Genomic DNA, 20,760 nt, shown 5'->3' with positions numbered 1-20,760 from the left:
CCATGTCTCACTCATTCCAACGTTATTTGGGTAATCACACTCAATTAATGTAACCAATTAATTTGCCTTGTTTCTTACACTTCTAGCATTTGTATACACACACACCAGCTTATTCCTGAATCTACAGCTAGTTCCACTGACACCACTTATTTGATGTGACTTCTCCATGCTTAACTCAAGCCATTTCTTTTTCTCCTTATTCATCTTCAAACCCTCTTCAGGTCCAACTGTTTTCCCTTGATCCCCTTCCCTTTTTGCCTACGCATGCATTCACATCTTCTGGAGCATCTACCTTTCTCACACTGTGTTCCTCTGTCCACCCTAAGCCTCACCGTTTCCCTGTCTGTTTTGCAGACCTGTTCTCTCATTCTCTATACTCATGCTGCTCACTTCTTCATTCATAACCACCTCTTCAATCTCTTCTGTCTTACTCTCCTGTTCTTCCACATCTTACCACATGACCAGATTCTCTGCTCTCACCTTCCATCAGCAGTATCTCCAAGCAATTCATACCAAAACCACTTAAATGCAGTCCATCGCTCCTGTACAGTTCACCTCATCTATCAAACTCATTCCCCACATTAAGAAAGTGTACTCCTTTCTCCTCACACATTTCTGCTGACATATCATTCATAATCCTTGCTTTCCACCTCATCTAACCACTATCATACCTGGCCAACATGTGTACTACCTTTCCTATCATTATCCATCTCAAGAACCTCCTGATATCCAATCCAATGTGTTTTTTGTTTGCAGTCAAGTCATTTGTACCTATTACAACTGCCAATTCTTTTGCTCGCTTACTTCTCATATTTAATACCTCAGTCACTCTACTCATTCTACCTCCAGTAAAACATACTTTATGTATCCTCTCATCTAGCACGCCTTTAATAATTGAATCACCATACACCACTCACAGGTCTTTCATTACCTCTTTTATACGAACATTATTTCTTTTCATCATTTTCACTCTTCGATACATATCTTGAATTCTCTTAACTTCATTCTGCATCCATTTCATCTCTTTCCTCATCTTAACCAACTGATCTTTTGAATCTTGCATCACATTTTCACTGTCATTCATTCATTCCGAATTCTTGAACTTTCGAACCTTGCATCACACTTTCTCCCTTATTCATCCTTTTGAATTTTCAAACCTTGAGTTATACATACACACTTGTTCACAGTCAATGCCGTTCACTGCCTTATCTTTAACTGCACTTTGTTTTATAACTTCTGTCACACTCACACCACTCTCATCTTTCTTACCATCGATTGTTACATTTCTCAGGTTGCTCGTTCTCTTTTTCAAAACTTTTTTAGCAATTTTTCACTGCTCTTTTACACTATCCTTTTCTATCAGACGAGTACTCATTCTCCTTGCAGCATTCTTGCTACTAGCACTTTCAGTTATGAACATATTAGCACTCATCAAATCCTCATTCAGCTCACACTTTGCACACACCTTCTTTCCATCTGCCTTAAATATCCACAAGTTATCGATATAATCAAACAAGTACATATAGCACACCTCACTTTTCACAAAATGACTGAATACAAACAGTACAGCACCAGGGGCAGGCAAGAAGGTGACCAGAATGTAAGGAAAGTCCCTAAGCAGGCCAGAAGAAATCCCAAAGAGTTTTTTTCATTATGTGGCAAGTTACCCATATACGGTACTAAAGTACTATAGGTTGGTTCCTCCAACCTCTCGTATACGGACCCAACATAAAAAAATAAAATAAAATAAAATAAAAAAAAGCAAGAGGAAGAATGACTATGGAAGGATAACATTAACAAGCACTGAGGATAGTGACTTAACAGAAGCAAACAAAATAGTTGAGTTACTGAGTGACCACTTTTCAAGGCTATATCATTCATATCAGATTAAGGCCAATATGACAAAATATACACTTGTCACTACTGTAGGCCAGGAGGTTCTAGGGATGATATAGTTGACTTGCATCAGCAATTAGTACAATGAGTGCAGGACGAAATGATTATGAGAGACTTTGACTATGGGGAAATAGATTGGAAGGAGGAAAGATCACACAGTAGGAAGGAAATCTTAGTTATAGAGTTATCCATAACTAAACTGTCCGCATTGCCTCTGGGGAGAATTATCAATAAGACAAGAGGTCTGACTTAGGAGGTTGCAAAACATGGAATTTTCCGTCAAGAAGGGATATATATATATATATATATGGAACTACAAGTCATTTTAGGCAAATTATGGACTCTACAACCGTGTTATAAATAATAATTTTTTTATAAATAATAATTTTCTCTGATGTTGTCTTAAACAGAATATAGCTTGTAGTTATTTTATTTTATTTTATTTTCACTAGAGATCAGGCCAGTAGAATAACCGTTGATCAAATCATTGTCTCTTTAGCATGCTGTGTGAAATGTAATTTAGCTTGTCTCTTATATATATATATATTTATATACTCCAGATCAGGCGTTCCCAATCCTATGCCCGCGAGCACCATGGCACCCGTCGACCAATTTGTGTGTGCCCGCCACTGTTCAACCGTGTCCCGTATAATTTGAAATAATCATGTGCACATCACACAACAATTCATGGCATGCGTTAATGACACATGATGAGTATTAAATGCATACAATGTAAAGTAGACGCGCATTCGCAGTTGTTCATTATCTGTTCATATGCACATAATTTTAATGGTGTCTTGTACTTAAATTTTTGAAATATTTTGATTTTTAATCCTAAAATGAGTGAATCAAGTAAAAGACAATGAACCTATAATTTTAACACTGACTGGGAGGAAACATATTGTTTCGTTAATTTTAAAGATAATTGTGTTTGTTTGTTGTGCAACAGTAGTGTTGCAATTCCGAAAAAATAGATGGTGCCCGTCGCCCTACTGGTATTTTAGAATGTGCTCTAGGAAACAAAAAGGTTGGGAACCCCTGCTCCAGATGATGACCTTAATTAAAAAAAAATTTTTTTTAATTATTATTATGTACAGTCCATAAGTTGTCTAAAATGAATGCTGATCACCGTGTAACACTAAAGGAAAGGAACTACAAGTCAAATGATTATGACAAGCTTACGAGAAAATTTGAAGTTTTGCCATGGCATAAAAACTGGCAAGGAAAGGATGCTAACAGTGCATGGGAGATAGTCAAGAGGAATCTGTAGGAAGCAATATCAAATTGTATACACATTGTCAGGAGGGTTAATGAGGTGCAAGTTAGATGGATGAGTATTAATTATCATTTAGCAGGAGCTACAAAAAAGAAAATTTTGTGAAGGGAAGATAAGGGGAAAGATGGCCAGCATGCTCACAAATAGTACAGCACCAGGCTTGGGCAAGAAAGGTGACCAGCATGTAGGGAAAGCAGAATCAGATTATGAGAAGAAATTACCTAAGCAGGCCAAAAGAAATCCCAAAGAGTTTTTTCATTATATGGCAAGTAAGAGGAAGAATGACCATGGAAAGATAACATTAACAAGCACCGATGATAGTGAATGGACAGAAGCAAACAAAATAGTTGAGTTCTGAGTGACCACTTTTCAAGGCTATAACATTCAAGTGAGATTATTGCTATGACTTACGCAATGTTGTCTAATGTCAGAACAAGTTGATGAATTTGAGGATAGGATATTGCAGAATCTCAGTATAAATATGGACATGGATTTGATTGGATATCAGTTCATGTTTTAGGAAGATGTACATGGGCTGTTTATTTTAAATCTCGGCTCTGACAAATTCCCAAGAGAGTGGAAAGAGGTAATTCCTTTGCATGAAGGATGCTCTAAGATTCAGAAGCAAATTACAGACCAATCAGTATATCAGTAGTGGTGGTAAACATAATGGAAAAGTTGATCAAAGAGAGAATTCAGGAATGGATAGATAAGAATATAATACTCTGGGAGAGCATTGTGCCTTAGTCATTTACTAACTTTTTATAATAGAGTGACTGCTGAGTTGGATGAAGAGAATTGCTACACAATGATTCTTCTGGAATTTTCAAAGGCATTTAATGGAATACCAGATAGAACTCTGTCACAGAAACTAGAACAAATGGAGATGAATATGAAACTAATGATATGAGTGTGGTGGTGGCTGATGGAGAGATACCAAAAAAATAGTATATGGAGGTGCAGAATCCAGGAGAGAGGAGTTGAATAGTGGTCTGCCATAAATCTCTGTGCTTGGACCATTACTGTTTAATTTATACATAAATGCTATAGAAAATAATTTGAAAGATAATATTCAATTGTTTGCTAATGCAAAGTTGGGTGGGATAATATCAATCAAGGCAATGTGAGATAACTTGCAGGATGATTTAAATATACTGTCAGTATGGGCAAAAGATATCAGTTACCAGTTATGTATTTTGCGACAAATAAATTACAAGCTCTGTACTACTCAGATATAACTGTACTCCAGGAAACTGATGAAATTAGGGATTTGGGATTGTAGTAGATAAAGAGTTGAGGTTTAGAGGGTACATTGCTAAGGTAGCCAAGGTAGCTCATAGGATTGCTTGGTTATTAACGAAAACACTAAAAAGTAGAGATATAGGGCCCTCATATATTGATGCATTCATATCTGGATTATTGTGCTCACATCTGTCATATGAGTTTCTTGGGATTGAGGAAGTGGTGGAGAGAATCCATCATGGTGAGTGGTTAATGGAATCATCCCTATGAGGATAGCTTGAAAGTTTGTTGGTTGCAAAAGTTGGTTATTAGGGGGGGAAAAAAAAAAGAGAGCAATGATAAAAACATTTAAGTTACTTAAAGAGTTTTATAGAATTGATGCAGGGGAAATGTTTCAGCACTTGGCTAGAGGAAGGGGGGGGGACATTATGTTATCCTCAGAAGTTGAGTGAGAGTATGGTTGGTAACGGTGTGAGGACTAGATTTTTGGCATGTAGTGTGGAGAGTGGTGAAGTTTGCATCTCCCACGATGAGTCTTCAGACTCTATGGAGGTGCCCACACAATTATAATAATACCTTTTCTGATCCAGATGGTATCCTTCCAATTATATTAAAGGCTTGTACTTCACAGTTAACACTATCTCTTATCACTTATACAAGCTATCTTGTGTGGATAGTTTGCATCTCTCAAGGTGAGTCTTCAGACTCCATGGAAGTATCCACATCCATGAAAGCAAACTATGTCACAGTACTTTTAAAAGTAATGAAGAATATCATTAACAGCCAACTTCTTCACTATCTAGGGGCTAACAGTTAATTAGTGATCACCAGTATGGATTACACCACTGTAGCTCCATGGCAGATCTCACAGCTAAATTTAACCACTTTTTGATACAAGCTATGAAAATTTTGGAGAAATCACATGATTACTCTTGATATTTCCAAAGCATATGATGGTCTGACATAGAAGTATTCTTCATGAGCTACTGTCTCATTGTTTCCCTCCTTCACTTTGTGATTGGGTTACCAATCACAAAGAGATGGAGGGAAATCACAATTTCCTGTCTGGTCATTCATGTTATTGTAGATAGTTTTCTCTCATCAGGGTACTCATCACTTTGTACTTTTACCTGCACTCTTTCTCCTGTACATTAATGATGTCTCTCACTAACCCTTCTAATACTATCCATAGTTTTGCTGATGACTCTATACTCCATTCCCCTTCTTCATTCGAAAAACAACAAGAAACCTGTGTTCCTTGGAACACAGGTTTCTTGTTCCAAGAATTAACAGCCAAAAATCTTCCATTTTCCTCTCACAAACCAGGATAATTAAAGAACACACAAATTAATAGACGTAATATAGTGGTCTCATGAGCCTCCGTAGCTCAGTCAGTATAGACGAAACCCTTTGGTTGGAAAGACCTGAGTTCAATTCCCGTCAGACATGAGGAACCTTTATCTGGTCTCTGTCAATGAAAGGTAAGTTAGCTGGCCTCATATGGAGGTAGGAGAGTTTTTTCGGAAACCTGCAAACCAATCCTGTGAACACACATGGATTACAGTCATGAATACATCCCAGTCATATGCCGTCCCGAGCCCAGATAAAATTGGGGGGTTGGGGAAATCAGTGGTGAACTATCCTGTAAAAAATTTCATTTCACCAAGAACACTTTGTGGGCAATGCCTACAAAGTCACCTAGGGTCGGAAACAACTGAAGAGAAAAACCATCTCGTAGCTGCCTTAGTTACTTTGGCTTAATTCCAAAACAGTGACTCTTCATGCAAAAAACTACTTTTTTTGCACACCTTTATGCAGTTTTCTTTGTTTGATTTTCACTTATTATTATTATGAGCATATAAAATGAGCTCTTATTTTAGATCACTGAATCAACTACTCATCACTGAAGGCCTAACACATACTGGCACTGCACTGATTGTCATAACTTGAGCTCATTCAGCATTGGCCTACTCACCATCTGCTTCAACAATGTATTCCACTCCATTATCAACTCTCTGCAAAAAAAAAAAAAAAAATTAACCACTCATTCATCCATTCCTGCTACTTTATACATATTACTCCTAATCTGTTCTGTCAAATTAAAAACTACTTATTTTAAAACAATTAAACAAACCAACAATGTTAGCATTGTCATTTTTTATCCTACTGATTATGGGGTAAAAAAAAAAACATAAAAAATACACATTATTGGCCAAAACTAAACTTTGTGAAATGTTTTGCCAAACAAAGTAATAAAATATAGGAAGGAGCATGGAATATCATCATCATGAGGCAATAGCACTGACAAGTCTGAATTACAGTTATACCCCGAGTTATGTAAGTAATGCATTCTATAAACCTTTACCTAACTCGAATTTTACATAAGTTGAATTTCCTGAGCTATTGTTGATAGAATTTTCCCACCTTCATACATACAAATTATTTTCAACTTTTCTTCTAAAGTAATTGCAGACCTTTGTTTTTTAGGTTTATTACTAGCACATTCAGTTTTGCATTTGCATTCCATTTTAAGGCTTAAAAAAAAAAAATGAAACTAGCAGTGATAACAAGTGACTGAGCTAACCGTGCAAGGCATCTACTACTGTACTGCAATAAGGCTGTCAAAGATGCACCTGTGCAAAGCCGCAAACATGTTCATACGTGCTAGTAGATTTATTACGTAACTGCGAATTTACGTAAGTTGCTTGTTACATAACTTGGGGTGTAATTGTACCTTTATTCAGGCATAGGAAGAATGAAGAAATATTATAAATCCATAGATTAGTTATTAAGATAGTACCAGAAACCAGGAAATGTTGACTAGAAGAATAAATTGAAGAAATATGAATGCAATTTTGTTTTCAATAAAAATTATGTGAGATAGAGAAGAAGAATGAAATGTTTTCAGAGATAGTGAGTGCACTTGATGTAGAATGAGTTTACATTAAGTGAAATGGAATGTTATGTTGACTGATATGCACTCATCACAGTGGGTCTTGCAATTTCATCTAGGGCCTGCAATAATACTGATTCTATGTAGTAAAAAAAAAAATCTGTATGCAAAAATTCAGAATTAATGAAAAAATAAATAAATAAAATTATGCCATTTACTTAGAAATCAGAATTATATGGATTAATGAATTAATTCGTTACTGCTATTATTTTCAGAAATTAATTATGTGTTAAATTTATTTCCAAATTTACCTCTTTAGTTTGCTGATTGTCATATTGTAAGAATTATATTTTCTCTCTCTCCCTTTTCCCTTCTGGTCTCTTATAGATGATAATGAATGTGCAAATGGTCCCTCAGTTTGTGGATCAGCAAGCTGTCTCAATACTCCTGGTAGTTATACCTGTGGCTGTCCACCTGGTTATACTTTTGATAGTATATTACTTCTTTGCATAGGTAAGATAAAAATCTAACATTGCTGAATAAAATGAACTCTCACTATAGCAAGCACCACTATAGTGAATCCACTTAACATAATAAACTATGGAGAGTCCATAGCATCGATATTTTGCTTTCCTCTTCTTTCATGCATAAACATTGCTATTGCTTCACAATTGATTATTCTATCTTCCTTTCAATCTTCCACAGTCTCTTTTCTTGAAAGGTAATATCATAAATCTTTTTTCAGTAAGTAAGCTTCCTGCTGTCATCCTTTCAACATACTCTTTTCATATTGACTCTGTTTTATCATTTTGAGTATATACATTCAACTCACTTCTGATATCTTTATTTCTTATATGGTCTATAAGAAATAAACATTCACCTGGTCTTGTACATCCTAGTGACTTAGGTATTTCATTCCGGCAATTTGTATTTTATTATGATCTTTTTTTTCTTCACAGTTCATATTTCTGATCCACACATTAATATAAAGATAGTTAGTTTTAGCTATAGAATTTTAAATAATTTTCTATTTTGAATTTACCATTTAAAGTTATTATTATTAATTATTAGTTGTTATTATTCACTTATTTTTCAATATGTTTATTTTTTTATCTATGTCATTTTCATTATTAAATATAGTGTTTTATCTAAATAATTAAATTGCAACTGTTTTGTTTAAATAGTTAAACTTAACTGTGAAAACTATCAATTCTTGCTATAACATTGTCATAGGGACCACAGGAATGGTGCATATGAAGAGTTTGATATAGCAAATTTCTGTTAGTATAGTATTAGGCTTCAGTTAGAATTTTTCGGTGCATTTGTTATAGCAACATGTACTATTTTGAGAGGTGACTACACACTGGAAGGAATGACACTAAGAAAAACTTAAACATAATTAACATTGCATACAGCCAGAATTTCCAAGATGCACAAAAATAAAAGCCATAAGACAACTGAGTAAAGTTCACATTTAAAATGAAGGATCATTTTCTGACTGTATGCAAATTGTGATACATAACAAAAGAGTCAATTAGGAATAAATATTTGGGATTTCTACAGCTAGCTGGATGGATGAAAAGTAGTATCTTGAGGAGAAAATATGCTTTATTTATTTATTTTTTTATTTTTTGAGGCTGAGGAAGCTATTGATGTAATATGTTTATGCCAGGAAAGGCTAGAAGTAAATATATATCACTCCAAGGGGAGAGATCTGATCCCTGTCTGGTGATTTGTGTATTATCGAAGATAATTATTGCACAGGCAGTCCATAGAATCCAAAGACTCATTGAAAAAGATCACACAAACTATTCACAAAATGGTTATCACACCTCTCCTTGAGCATATTCACCAACACTCACAAAAGACTGGATACTCATTGAAGTCCTTCACCTCTCTCTCTCTCTCTCACTCTCCAAGTGAAAAATGTTGTCTGGAAACCCTTGGTGATCAGACTCTTACTCAATTTCCAGAGTTGATTGTTTCTTCTATTCCCTGTATTAAAAAAACTTACTCTGCATCCTCTCCTTTATCAACTACTGCTCCAAATGAAACTGTTGGATCAGATGGATCAAAGCTCTCTATTTCTTTCTATTCTCCCAAATTCTTTCCAGTTCATGAACACTGTTTATCTTTCCCTGGCCTAACCATGCTGAAGAATGGTATACAGATCAACATAACATATGCATCTACTAAACAGTTTTTTGAAAATCACCCGAGCTGCATTGATCTCTTTTTCCAGCTAACTTTTCATTCCACACTACACCCGCAAGCTGTCTTCTGAGCTCTTCATAATCACCCCCCTTGTAGTTCCACATACCCCCTTTTCTCACAGAGTCCTCGCACTGCTGGCAACCACCCAGGTAATCACCTCATGATCACTCTCACCAATTGGTGGATGATTTGACACCTCATTTATAATTACATCCTCTGATGAGATGACCAAATCCAAGACCCTCAATCCTCGTGTGCCCTCTGTTACATACTGTCTGAGGTAGTTATCCCTCAAAAACTCAAGAAACTCATTTTCTTTACTTCCAGTTGCTATCTCATCATTCCAGTCTGTATTGCTAGAATTAAAATCACCCATAATGATCACCCTACTCTTATTTACTTGGCTAATTTGGTTGTACTTTTCATTATCACCACCATCCACATTACCTGGTCTATAACAACATCCAGCCAAGTATTTGATTCCATTCACCTCTATCCCACACCATACTTCCTCAAAACCACTGGCACTATTTCCCTCTTGCATCTCTATTTTGTATGGACATAACTCTTTCTCTATCATCATTAGCACTTCCCCTCCCTTTTTACCCCTTCTGTCCTCACGAAACACATCATACCCTTCCATCTCTATTCCTGTCAGGATGTCATCCTCTTCCAGGAGCTCTTCTTATACATGTCACTGCCATTATTACTAAAATACTCTGGATTAGCAATAAATGTTGAAAGTTTTTCCATTTGGTTATACTATAAATTAAAGATGCCAAGAAATTACATTCTTGTTTTAATCCTTTATTGAAGTATAAGCAAACAATGTTTGCACATTGTTTGCATAATGTTTGCACATAAAGTAACCTCATGACTGGGTGACTCATATATAGAGGCTAATGACTTCATTAGTTAATTAATACATATATTACTATAATCCCGCCAACTAGTTAACAGAGTTATACTAATATATGTATTAATTAAAGAACCTATGGTGTGATAACCACAAAAAGTCTCGTTTTTTGACTTCATTAGTTGTGAAGTCGCTTCACACTTCGATGTATAATGAAGTATGACTTCTGCATTACTTTAACCTTGGTATCACTTCTGGGTCTGGCTTCCACTGATGCACTTTTGCTCAGAAGTGATCGCCATGCTGAGATATGAGCATCTCTGCTCGGGGACAGATTTTTGCCAGTATTATCTGAGTGGAGTCATTGCTAATTTCATGGCTCTGCTAGGTGGTGGGATTAGCCTGCCATTGGGCAGATCCACTGCTGAGGGTTCCTCTCCATGCCTGTCAGTGAGTGGAACCACTGCTGAATAAAATGATCCTTCTGGTCACTCACACTTCCTGAGTTTAGAGTCTCCAAAAACTCGGGCAATCTGGGAAATTATCTGAGTTTTTGGATACTTCCCTTCACTTAAATAGTGAAACTGGTCTGGGTAGGACCTTTCACATAATGTATAGCATTATACATGTCTGCAAGGATATGTGATTTGCATTATGGGATACTAAGGCAAGTGATGTGAAGTCACTTGCCTTAGTATCTTCTCTTCTAATCTATATATGAGTTGCCCAGTCATGAAGTTACTTCACGCACAAGCTTTGTTTGCTTGCACTTGGATAAAGGATTAAACCAAGAATATAATTTCTTGGAATCTTTAATTTATAGTGTAACCAAGTAGAAAAACTTTCAACATCTAATGGCTTCATTGTTTTGATATTCATTGAATATCAAATCTATGGCAAATCCATGACATATCTATGGTCATTGCCTCAAGGCAATGACCATAGATATGTCATAGTTCTCCTGACTCACCATATACATGATAGTATGAGACCGTTCCAGGAATTTTATTATTTTTTTATTCTAATTAAATTCTAAGTTATTATTATTCGCGACACCTCCAAGGAGTCCAAAAACTCATCGGAGGAGGAGACCTACTGTACAATTCTCTGTTGAACCTCTACTACCAATTATCCACATTAACACCATCTACCGCCCACCACCGCAACTAGCATTTGTTGTCTGTAAATTGTGTGTGTTCCGAAGGGCCGATTTGTCTGTATGCAGGATGAAAAACCCGAGTTTCCGGGAGAAAAAACCCTGCTACCTCCATATGAGATCGGCTAACTCACCTTCGATTGAAAAGTCCATATAAAGATTCCTCCCATCACGACGAGAAATCAAACTTAGGCCTTTTTCAATCGAAGGGCACAATGTACCATCGTTCTTCCAATTGCACTATGGAGGCACTTAAAAAAGTTACTCATAGACACAGTTAAAAATTTTTTAAATTAAGATAAATTAACTACAACTCTTTTTATCCATGTATTATGGATCACCATCAGTGTAATACAGTTGAAAATTAAAAAATTATAAAGAAAAGGTATATGGGAATCTCGTCTTGTATACAGTTTAGAGAGAGCCAAGTAAAAACCAATACTATTAAGATCATTCAAAGTGTGCATGCATTTCATTTTTTTTTTTTTAATTGACACATATGTGCACATAATAAAAACTTCTATAATTCAACAGTATAGTTCTTAATAATAATTTCCCAGATTTTTGGCATGGAGAGAGTCCATCTTTAAGCTTAAGATTTGGGAAATGCTGAAGCAATTCCGAATTTTCTTTGAAGAGATGTTTGTATTTATGTGAACATCTATATAGTAATTTGACATCATTCCAAAGGATACTGTGTTAGTATTAATAATCCCATATTGTGCTAGAACCCAATTTGTTCTGTTTTTTGGAGGAAATGTAGGATTGGTGTTCAGAAAGGCATATAGAAACAGATTGGCCTGTTTGTCCAAAGTAGAAAAACTTGCATTTGCCTGGGACTGAATAAACTCCAGGCTGCATTAGAGATGGACTTTTATCTTTTGGAGATGATATTGTAAATCTAATTGAATTTATAGGCTTGAAAGTTGTGAAAATAAACCTCTTTATGGTGCAAAAAAAAGTTCTCTGAAATGCTCTAATGTATAGGATCAGGATTCTGTGTGAGTCTTCTCTTCTAATAGAGGCTGGAGAAAAATGGTTAATAACTTTCTCTACTGTTTGGGAGCTGTAACCATTGAGAATGGCAGTTTCTTTAATTGTAAAACTTTCTTTTTGAAGTAGAACAGATAATATGAATTCTGGAAAAAAGGCATTTAATAATGCCGTAATTTTGTGAGGGATTGTGAACTGAAGTCCGATTGATATATCTACCTGAAAAGGAAGGTTTGCTAAACACAGATGTTGTTAAGGAACCATCCAAATCTCTTTTTATTGAACATAAAGGAAAGAAATAGTTCAATTTGATTCAAGTTCCATAGTGAAAATTGATTCTATGATGGTTATTTATTTTTTGTAAGAAGACATCGAGTTGCTCACATTAATTATTCCAATCAGCAAAGACATCATCCCAAACATCATTAATCCAAAATCATCTCTTTGATGATTTTGGATTAATCATTAAAATTAAATAATTAAATTTTAATGATTAATCCAAAACCTTCAATCATTTTCGATCTAAACTCTCTTGAATCTCTCTCTCTCTCCAAGCAACCTATTCTTGTTCAACATTCACCCATCCAATCATTACCATCCTCTAAATCTACTATACTCTCTGATGCAGTATTAATTTCCACATCACAGTATCTTCCTTAACCTCAATTATGCTATTTATCTCTCTGTGCCTGCATTGACTTGTTTCTGACACACAACTACCGCAACCACTTAAATCAATGCTGATATCTGTTACTGAGCTCTTCCCATTTCCTACATTTTACACAGACATTTCTAACTGCCAGATGCAAAGTTGCTGCAAGCAGAGGTGTAATAATATGGTTTGATAACGTGTTGACTTGTAAGGAGTGATTTTGGAATGTAGGAAAAGTTCAGATTTTCCTGCTGAAGTACTGATTGTAACCATAAAGCATATACAGTTCTTGCATTGTCTAATTATAAATTTAATGATATGTGTAAAAAATGTTTTCTCTAATTACTATAAAGAAAAATGCAGAAAGTGTACCATACCTTGATTACCTTGATGGCCCTGTGTTTCACTCAGGATTTCTCCATGAGTGCAGGTCACAAAGATGCCTCCAAGAAAGTGTACACATTCCATAAATTATTTCTAATTAGGATTATGATTAAATAATAAATTAAATTTAATTATGTTATAATTAAAGGGCAGTAGCAGACTAGAAGTGTCTAATTGTAGGCCAGTTTGTGTGTCACCAGTTGTTAGTAAGATCTTGGAGAAAGTGGTGAGGGACCATATACAGCATTGGGCAGATGACGGTAATGTTATATGTGAGAGTCAACATGAATTTGTGAAGCAGCGCGTTTTTTTTAGCAATATGCTAGCCTTTTATGATAAAGTTACAAGAGCATTAGATGAGGGAAGGGCATATACTGCCATTTTCCTAGACTTAGCAAAGGCATTTGACAGGGTGCCACATGATAAGCTGATATTCAAGTTGCAGCACATGGGTCTGGATGTCAGATTGGTCAACTGGATTCAGGATTGGCTGTCCGATAGGTATCAGAGAGTTGTGTATGGTGAAGCAGTATAAAAGAGGCAGAAGGTTACAAGTGGTGTTCCACAGGGCTCAGTGCTGGGACCTATATTGTTTAACCTTTATATCAATGACATTGTCCGTGGATTGCAAGGGGATATTCAGTTGTTTGCGGATGATGTGAAGTTGGGAAGGGCTATTAGTAATAGTGCAGATGTGATAGCCCTGCAAGAGGATTTGAATAAGCTAGACAGATGGGCAAATGAATGGGAGTTTCAGTTTAATGCAGCAAAATGTAAGGTCTTGAGGTTTGGGACACATCGATGGGACGCTGCATACTCTATGGGAGGAGTTAAACTGGAGGAAGTAGAGGAGATAAGAGATCTGGGGTTGATGATTGATAGAGAACTGAAATTTAGGGGACATATTGCGAAGGTAGTGAAGGTAACACAGAGGATTGCTGCAATAATGAGAAGGACACTGACCTGCAGAGATAAAACAGTTATCATTCTGTTGTATAAGACTCTGATCTGACCACTTAGGCTATTGTTCTCAGATCTGGTCCCCAGGATTTCAAGGGGATTAATTAACTGTGGAAAGGGTACAAAGGCAAATAACAAAGTTGGTGTCAGGACTGTACAATGTTAGTTATGAGGATCGACTGAAAGAGTGTAGACTGCAGAGTTTGGTGGATAGAAGAAGGAGAGGCGATATGATAGAGACTTTTAAACTGTTGAGAGGTGGTTACAGGGTTGACACTGGGAAGTTCCTTCACTTGGTTGAACAGCAGGAAGGAGTCATGACAAGGGACCATCCCTGGAAGTTACGAAAGGAAACTGTGAGAAAGAGGGTGAGGAGTGATTTCTTTGCATGGAGGGTGGTTGAACCATGGAATGCATTGCCTGATGGAGTGGTGAGATCGAGAACAGTCAATGCGTTTAAGGAGTGGTATGATAGACTTTGTGTTTCCTAGGAGTGACCTCCCTCGATGAGTCTTGATAGACTTGTGTTTATTAGAAAGGACCTCCCATAATGAGTCTTTTGACTCCATGGAGGCCTGAATAATAATAATAAACAATTTGTAATGTTTAATTCATAAAAATAGTATTTGAATAAAGTTCATTAAGCACAAAGGAGAAAAAATGCACTTCAAATATCCACAATCAACAAAAATTGATAACCCCAAAAATTCATTCGTTCATTGATATTAATCATTAAATGAATTTGTTGACATTGATAGCACAACATTATAAGATTTCTTACTGACTGGGGGTGTCACTAGGATAAACAAGGCTCCTGCTGTTTTCATCATTGAACTAGGGCAAATAATGAAATGTTGCTGGAACAAACACATCAAAAGAATTGAAGATAGCAATCATCAACATAAGGAGTAAAACTGGAAAGGAAATCAAACTTGAAGAAGAACTGGAAAAATACCACATGGAAACACAACTAGCTCTTACAAAATGATAAATACAGGATATTATATTTGGGCATAAACGCCAAGTTAAAGAAGGGGAAGCAATAAGATTCAGCACCAAATATGAATATAAACTTATTCATTTGAAGGCTACTTCAAGTAGAGTTATGTAGTCAAATTTAAAAATGAAGAAATGGACAATGAAACTTATTTGTGTCTATGGTTCCAAACAAGGTTTCCCCTAAGGAAGAAGTGGAAGAAGTCTTTTTAGGAGTCATTAGAGCAGGCAGCTGACAAAGAAAATGAAAAAGTGGTCCTTGTTGGAAATGAATCCCACCAGGCATATATACAAAAGTTTTGGGGAAAATTTGGAGAATGGGCAAGGTAAATAATGATGATTAGTACCTGATGGATTTCTCTTCAGAATATGGATTAGTCATTAATAGAATAATGTTCCAGCATAAAGATGTGCATAAGTGCACATGATCAGAAGACAAAAGAAATAGGTTAGATTTAAATAACATAATAGCTAGAATGTGCCAGAAGAGAGGATTGGAATATGTGGATGCTTGCAGAGCATTTGAGGACAGAAAGGAATTGTATGCGAGAGACAGCTTGCATTTGAATGAGGAAGGACGTAGGCATCTGGAGTGATTGCTGTTCTGAATGAGTTGGTGTGTCGATGCAGGGAAACTAGAATGCCCAAGGTTGTCCCCCTTCTCCCACGTATCCATCAGGTAACGCTGAGCCCAGTGGAGTCTAGAGGGGATAATGCTGGGTATAGAAACAGTGGCATTTTTATGCTTTATACTAATGTCAGGAGTATTCGAAATAAAGAAGAGGAATTGGTGGTGCTGATAGCATCAGTCTGATCAAAGATTATTGGGATCGCTGAGACGTGGTTAACAGGAGGATATAATAACAGGAATAGAAGTAGCAGGGTACAGCATTTTTCAGCATGATAGGAAGGGAAAGCGTGGTGGTGGAGTACTGCTTATGATAAGTGATGACTTATGTCCTCTAAGAGTGGAGGCTTTGGAAGGCAGTGACACTAATGATTTTGAAAGCATATGGTGTGAGATAGAGATGGGCAAGGAGTACAGAGGGGTGAGGATCAGGAGATGTTTAGACAGTTGAACTTAGCAAGTGCAAGAAGAATGATTGTTATGGGAGATTTTAACTACAGCAGTATAAATTGGGGAGAGGAAGATGCATGTAGCAATAAGCGAGTGGAATTTCTAGAATTCTTGAGGGACAAATGTCTTAGGCAACCTATAATAGAGGGAACAAGAGGCTCAAGAGTTTTGGATTTGGTCATAGCATCAGAAGAGTTGATAATAACTTAGATGACATCTCTCCCACCAGTTGGAGAGAGTGACCATGTGGTTTTGACTTGGAAGATGAATAGACATGCAGGAGTATCAAAGAGACGGGAACATATGTGGAATTATAAGGCAGGTGATTATAATAGTCTTAGACATCAACTTCGGGAAGTTTCATTTTATTTATAGGCTAATTATAGGCTACTTTGTGTGTCATCAATAGTTGTTAAGATCTTGGAGAAATTAGTGAGGGACCATATACAGCATTGGGCAGATGAGGTTAATGTTATCTGTGAGAGTCAACATGGATTTGTTAAGGGGTGCTCTTGTTTTAGTAATATGCTCATCGTCATTGTCCAGTAGCATCCTCTAGCAAGAGGGTTGCAGCAGATGAGTAGCTCTTTTCCATTTCTCTCTGTCTGTCGCCTCCGTCATTCTTAAACCTGTCCATTCCACGATATCATTGAACCACTCTCTAGTTGGTCTTCCACGTCTTCTCTTCCCCTCAACTTTCCCTTGTAATATAGTCCTTGTCAGATGTCCCGAAGAACCTCTCAGAAGATGTCCTGCAAATCTGGTCTTTCTTTGCATAATATTCTTGAGAAGTGTTCTTTCCATCCCAACTCTTCTTAAAACTTCTTGATTTGATATTCTCTATATATAGCTAATCTTTTCCATCTTTCTATAAAACCACATTTCCAATGCATTAATTCTTTCCATATCTCTCTTTCTGAATGTTCAATACTCACTTCTGTAACTTGCAATACTCCAAAATGTTGCTTTATCTATTCCAACTCTAACATCTATTTTAATATTCTTGTTTATTATTTATCATCACCATCATACGTATCAAGGATTTAGGCCTAGCATGGCCTGTTCCGGACTTAGAAGTCATCGTTGAATCGTTTAAGAGGACGTCCTAGTTTTCTTTTTCCTAATGGCTTGTACTTTAAGGCTTGTTTTGGTAATCTTTCTGTTTTCATTCTTTGAACGTGTTCCATCCATTTATGTTTATATTTTTTAATTTTTTCTATTACTGGTTCTTGGTTTAATTCTTTCATAATATCTTCGTTTCTTTTGTGATCAAATAGGGTATACTTTGCAGTTTTTCTCATAAACTTAATTTCTGCTGTTGTTAATCTTTGTTTGTCTTTTTGTTTTATTGTCCAGATTTCGCCTTCCATACATTATGACCGGTAAGGCTAATGTATTGTTTACTTTTAGCCTGGTTTGTTTTTGAACTAGGTTTGGTTTAAATATAGAGTTAATTACACCTGTTATTTTTAAATATTTTGCAATTTTTACGTTTATATCTTTTTCATTTTCATATGTGATCATACATCCTAGGTGGTTAAATGAATTCACCTGTTCTAAGATCTTGTTATCTATTACTATTTTAGTTCTTGCAAGATCTTGTCCTTTAAAGGCCATAGTTTTTAATTTTTCTGTTGATATTATCATACCATAATCTTTGGATATCTCATTTAGATCTAAAATAGCTTTCTGTAAGTTATCTTCAGAATTTGTAATTATTATTTGGTCGTCTGCAAAGAGGAGAGTGTTTAAGTTAACTGTAGGTGAAAGTTTAATTCCTTGGTGTAAATTTTTACTCCATTTTATTATTATTTCATTTAAGTAGATATTAAAAAGAGTTGCTGAGAGGGGACATCCCTCTCAGCAAATCTTTTTAATTATCTTTTTCTGTCAGCTTACAAGTAGGATTATGTTCTCCGTGTCAGGGGACTAGCCTGACGATGGAATAGTTCAGTGGTAGGGCTGCTACCTTAAGGCTTCTGAACTAGCCTTCTTCCGAATTTAAACCCATAGGAGGAATAGGGTATATTGAAGGGGGAGAGTAGATTATAGAAGAATTATAGTTAGGTTTATAGAGAGGGCATAGTTGTAAGGCCAGAAATGAAAAGACCCCATAGCCCTCGAGTTCTCTAATAGCATAAGGGTCATAAAGTTAGAAGAGTTGGCTGATAACGCCTTATAGGAAAGATTAAAGTAAGTGGATCTTCCTCGAAGTAGAAGAAGGAGAGGATAGATCCAGCTAGGGGTCCATGGGAGTGCCGCTTCCCTTACAATCAAGATGATTGTCCCTTATGGCTCTGTTGGTCCACGAGTCCTTATTCAGTATATTCGGACCACCCCACCATATATATATATATATACACACACGCACGCACATGTACACACACATACACACACACATACATGGTGGGCTCCCCTATCCGCCACCCAGGGGACGCGCTCTCTAGGGGTTTTACAGGGTCCCCTGAGAGCTTGTTTGTTATTATTATTATTATTATTACTTTTACGGGCGACTCCAGGGAATCCTTAGACTCATTGAGGGTGTCCCTAAACATCATGACCAGACAACTATACGACATTCCCACAGTATCTATCATACCTTGCCTTGAACTCACTCACCGTCATAGCACCCACATCAGACTCTGGCAGCTTATTCCACTCATTTATCACTCTAAAAGTAAAGAACCCAGATCTAATACCCTTGCTAACCACATGCTTGCCCAGCTTCCATAGGTGTCCCCTAGTTCTTCCACCACCAGTCCTGATCTCAAAACTATCCTCTGAATTAATCCTATAGAAACCCTTTAGCAATTTGAATGTCTCAATCATATCTCCCCTTTTCCGCCTATCAACTAATTTCTGCAACCCACAAATCTTCAACCTGTTTTCATAAGGTTCATTCCATAGACCTGCTATCATCTTGGTCACTCGCCTCTGGAGCCTCCCAACCTCCTCCCTATCAAGAAGAAACCTAGGTGACCAAATCTGGGCGCAGTAGTCGAGATGAGGTCTTATCAAGGCTTGTTACAGAGGTACAATAACTTGCTTGTCTCTGCTCGTCAAAGTATTTTTCAACAACCAAGTGAGTTGATGAGCTGATTTAGCCACTTTTGCAATGTGCCCCCTAAACTTCATCTCCCTATCCACCAACACTCCCAAGTCCCTGGCCTCATCAATCTCCTGGAGTACAGTTCCACCAATGTGGTATACTGCTGCTAATCTTTTCATCCCAAAATGCATAACCTTATATTTTATCACATTAAATTGACATCTATTCTCTTTAGCCCAGAACTCCAATCTATGCAAGTCGTCTTGCAAGATTTTGACATCTTCTGCATTCACTCATTCACTATTGCCCTACCCAACTTTGCGTCATCAGTGATTTATTAAAATTAATTAATTTATTTATTTATTTATTAAAATTCTCTTCATTTCCATAAATGCCGATTTAGCTTTGCCGATTCTATTTCTAATGTCCAACTACTAAGTTCCTTTCTCTAAGATCCAGCTACCTAAATATTGAAATCTGTCCACGTCTTCTAAAATCTTTCCTCCACTTCTTATCTTTACATTGTCTCCTATTTTTCTGCTCATTATCATTATCTTGGTCTTCTTTGTGTTAATCCTTAGTCCGTGTTCTTTACAAAAGTTTTCAATTTTTTGAACAATTTGTTGTAATCTATTTTCACTTTCTGCCATCACCACTACATCATCCGCATATCTTAAGTTATTAATGATTATTCCATTTATTTTTATTCCTTCTTCTACATCCTCATGCATCTCTCTAAGCATCTGTTCACTATAAAGGTTAAACAATAATGGTGATAACTTGCATCCTTGTCTAACTCCTTTCTCTACCAGGAAGTCTCCTGTTTCCTCTCCATTTACACATACTGACGTTTGTTTGTGACCAATATAATCTCTTTAAAATTTCCAAGTCATAGTAATATGTTTGCCTTTTATAATAAAGTTACAAGAGCAGTAGATGAGGGAAAAGCATATACTGCCATTTTCTTGGACTTAGCGAAGGCATTTGACAGGGTGCTACATGATAAACTGATATTTAAGTTGCAGCACATGGGTTGGATGTCAGTTTGGTCATTTGCATTCAGGATTGGCTGTCCTATAGGTATCAGAGGTGGGGCATTTTCAGGGAGGCAGAGG

At 36.5% G+C, this 20,760-nt stretch overlaps 1 protein-coding gene across 1 annotated transcript in view; it reads left to right on the top strand.

The window, feature by feature from the left end:
* Positions 1 to 20,760, top strand: part of LOC150100631 (fibrillin-1-like) — a 1,594,375-nt gene that overhangs the window by 1,467,794 nt on the left and 105,821 nt on the right. The window contains exon 63 of the mRNA XM_090401848.1: positions 7,695 to 7,820. Coding sequence (XP_090257974.1) covers positions 7,695 to 7,820 — 126 coding nt within the window. The remainder of the gene's footprint in view (positions 1 to 7,694; positions 7,821 to 20,760) is intronic.

This window comes from Typopeltis vanoorti, chromosome 12 (assembly GCF_054136105.1).
Source record: "Typopeltis vanoorti isolate ZY-2024b chromosome 12, IOZ_Tvanoo_1.0, whole genome shotgun sequence".
Classification (NCBI taxonomy): domain Eukaryota; kingdom Metazoa; phylum Arthropoda; class Arachnida; order Uropygi; family Thelyphonidae; genus Typopeltis; species Typopeltis vanoorti.
The sequence above is the reverse complement of the archived record's forward strand: the minus strand, read 5'-3'. Positions and strand labels throughout refer to the sequence as shown.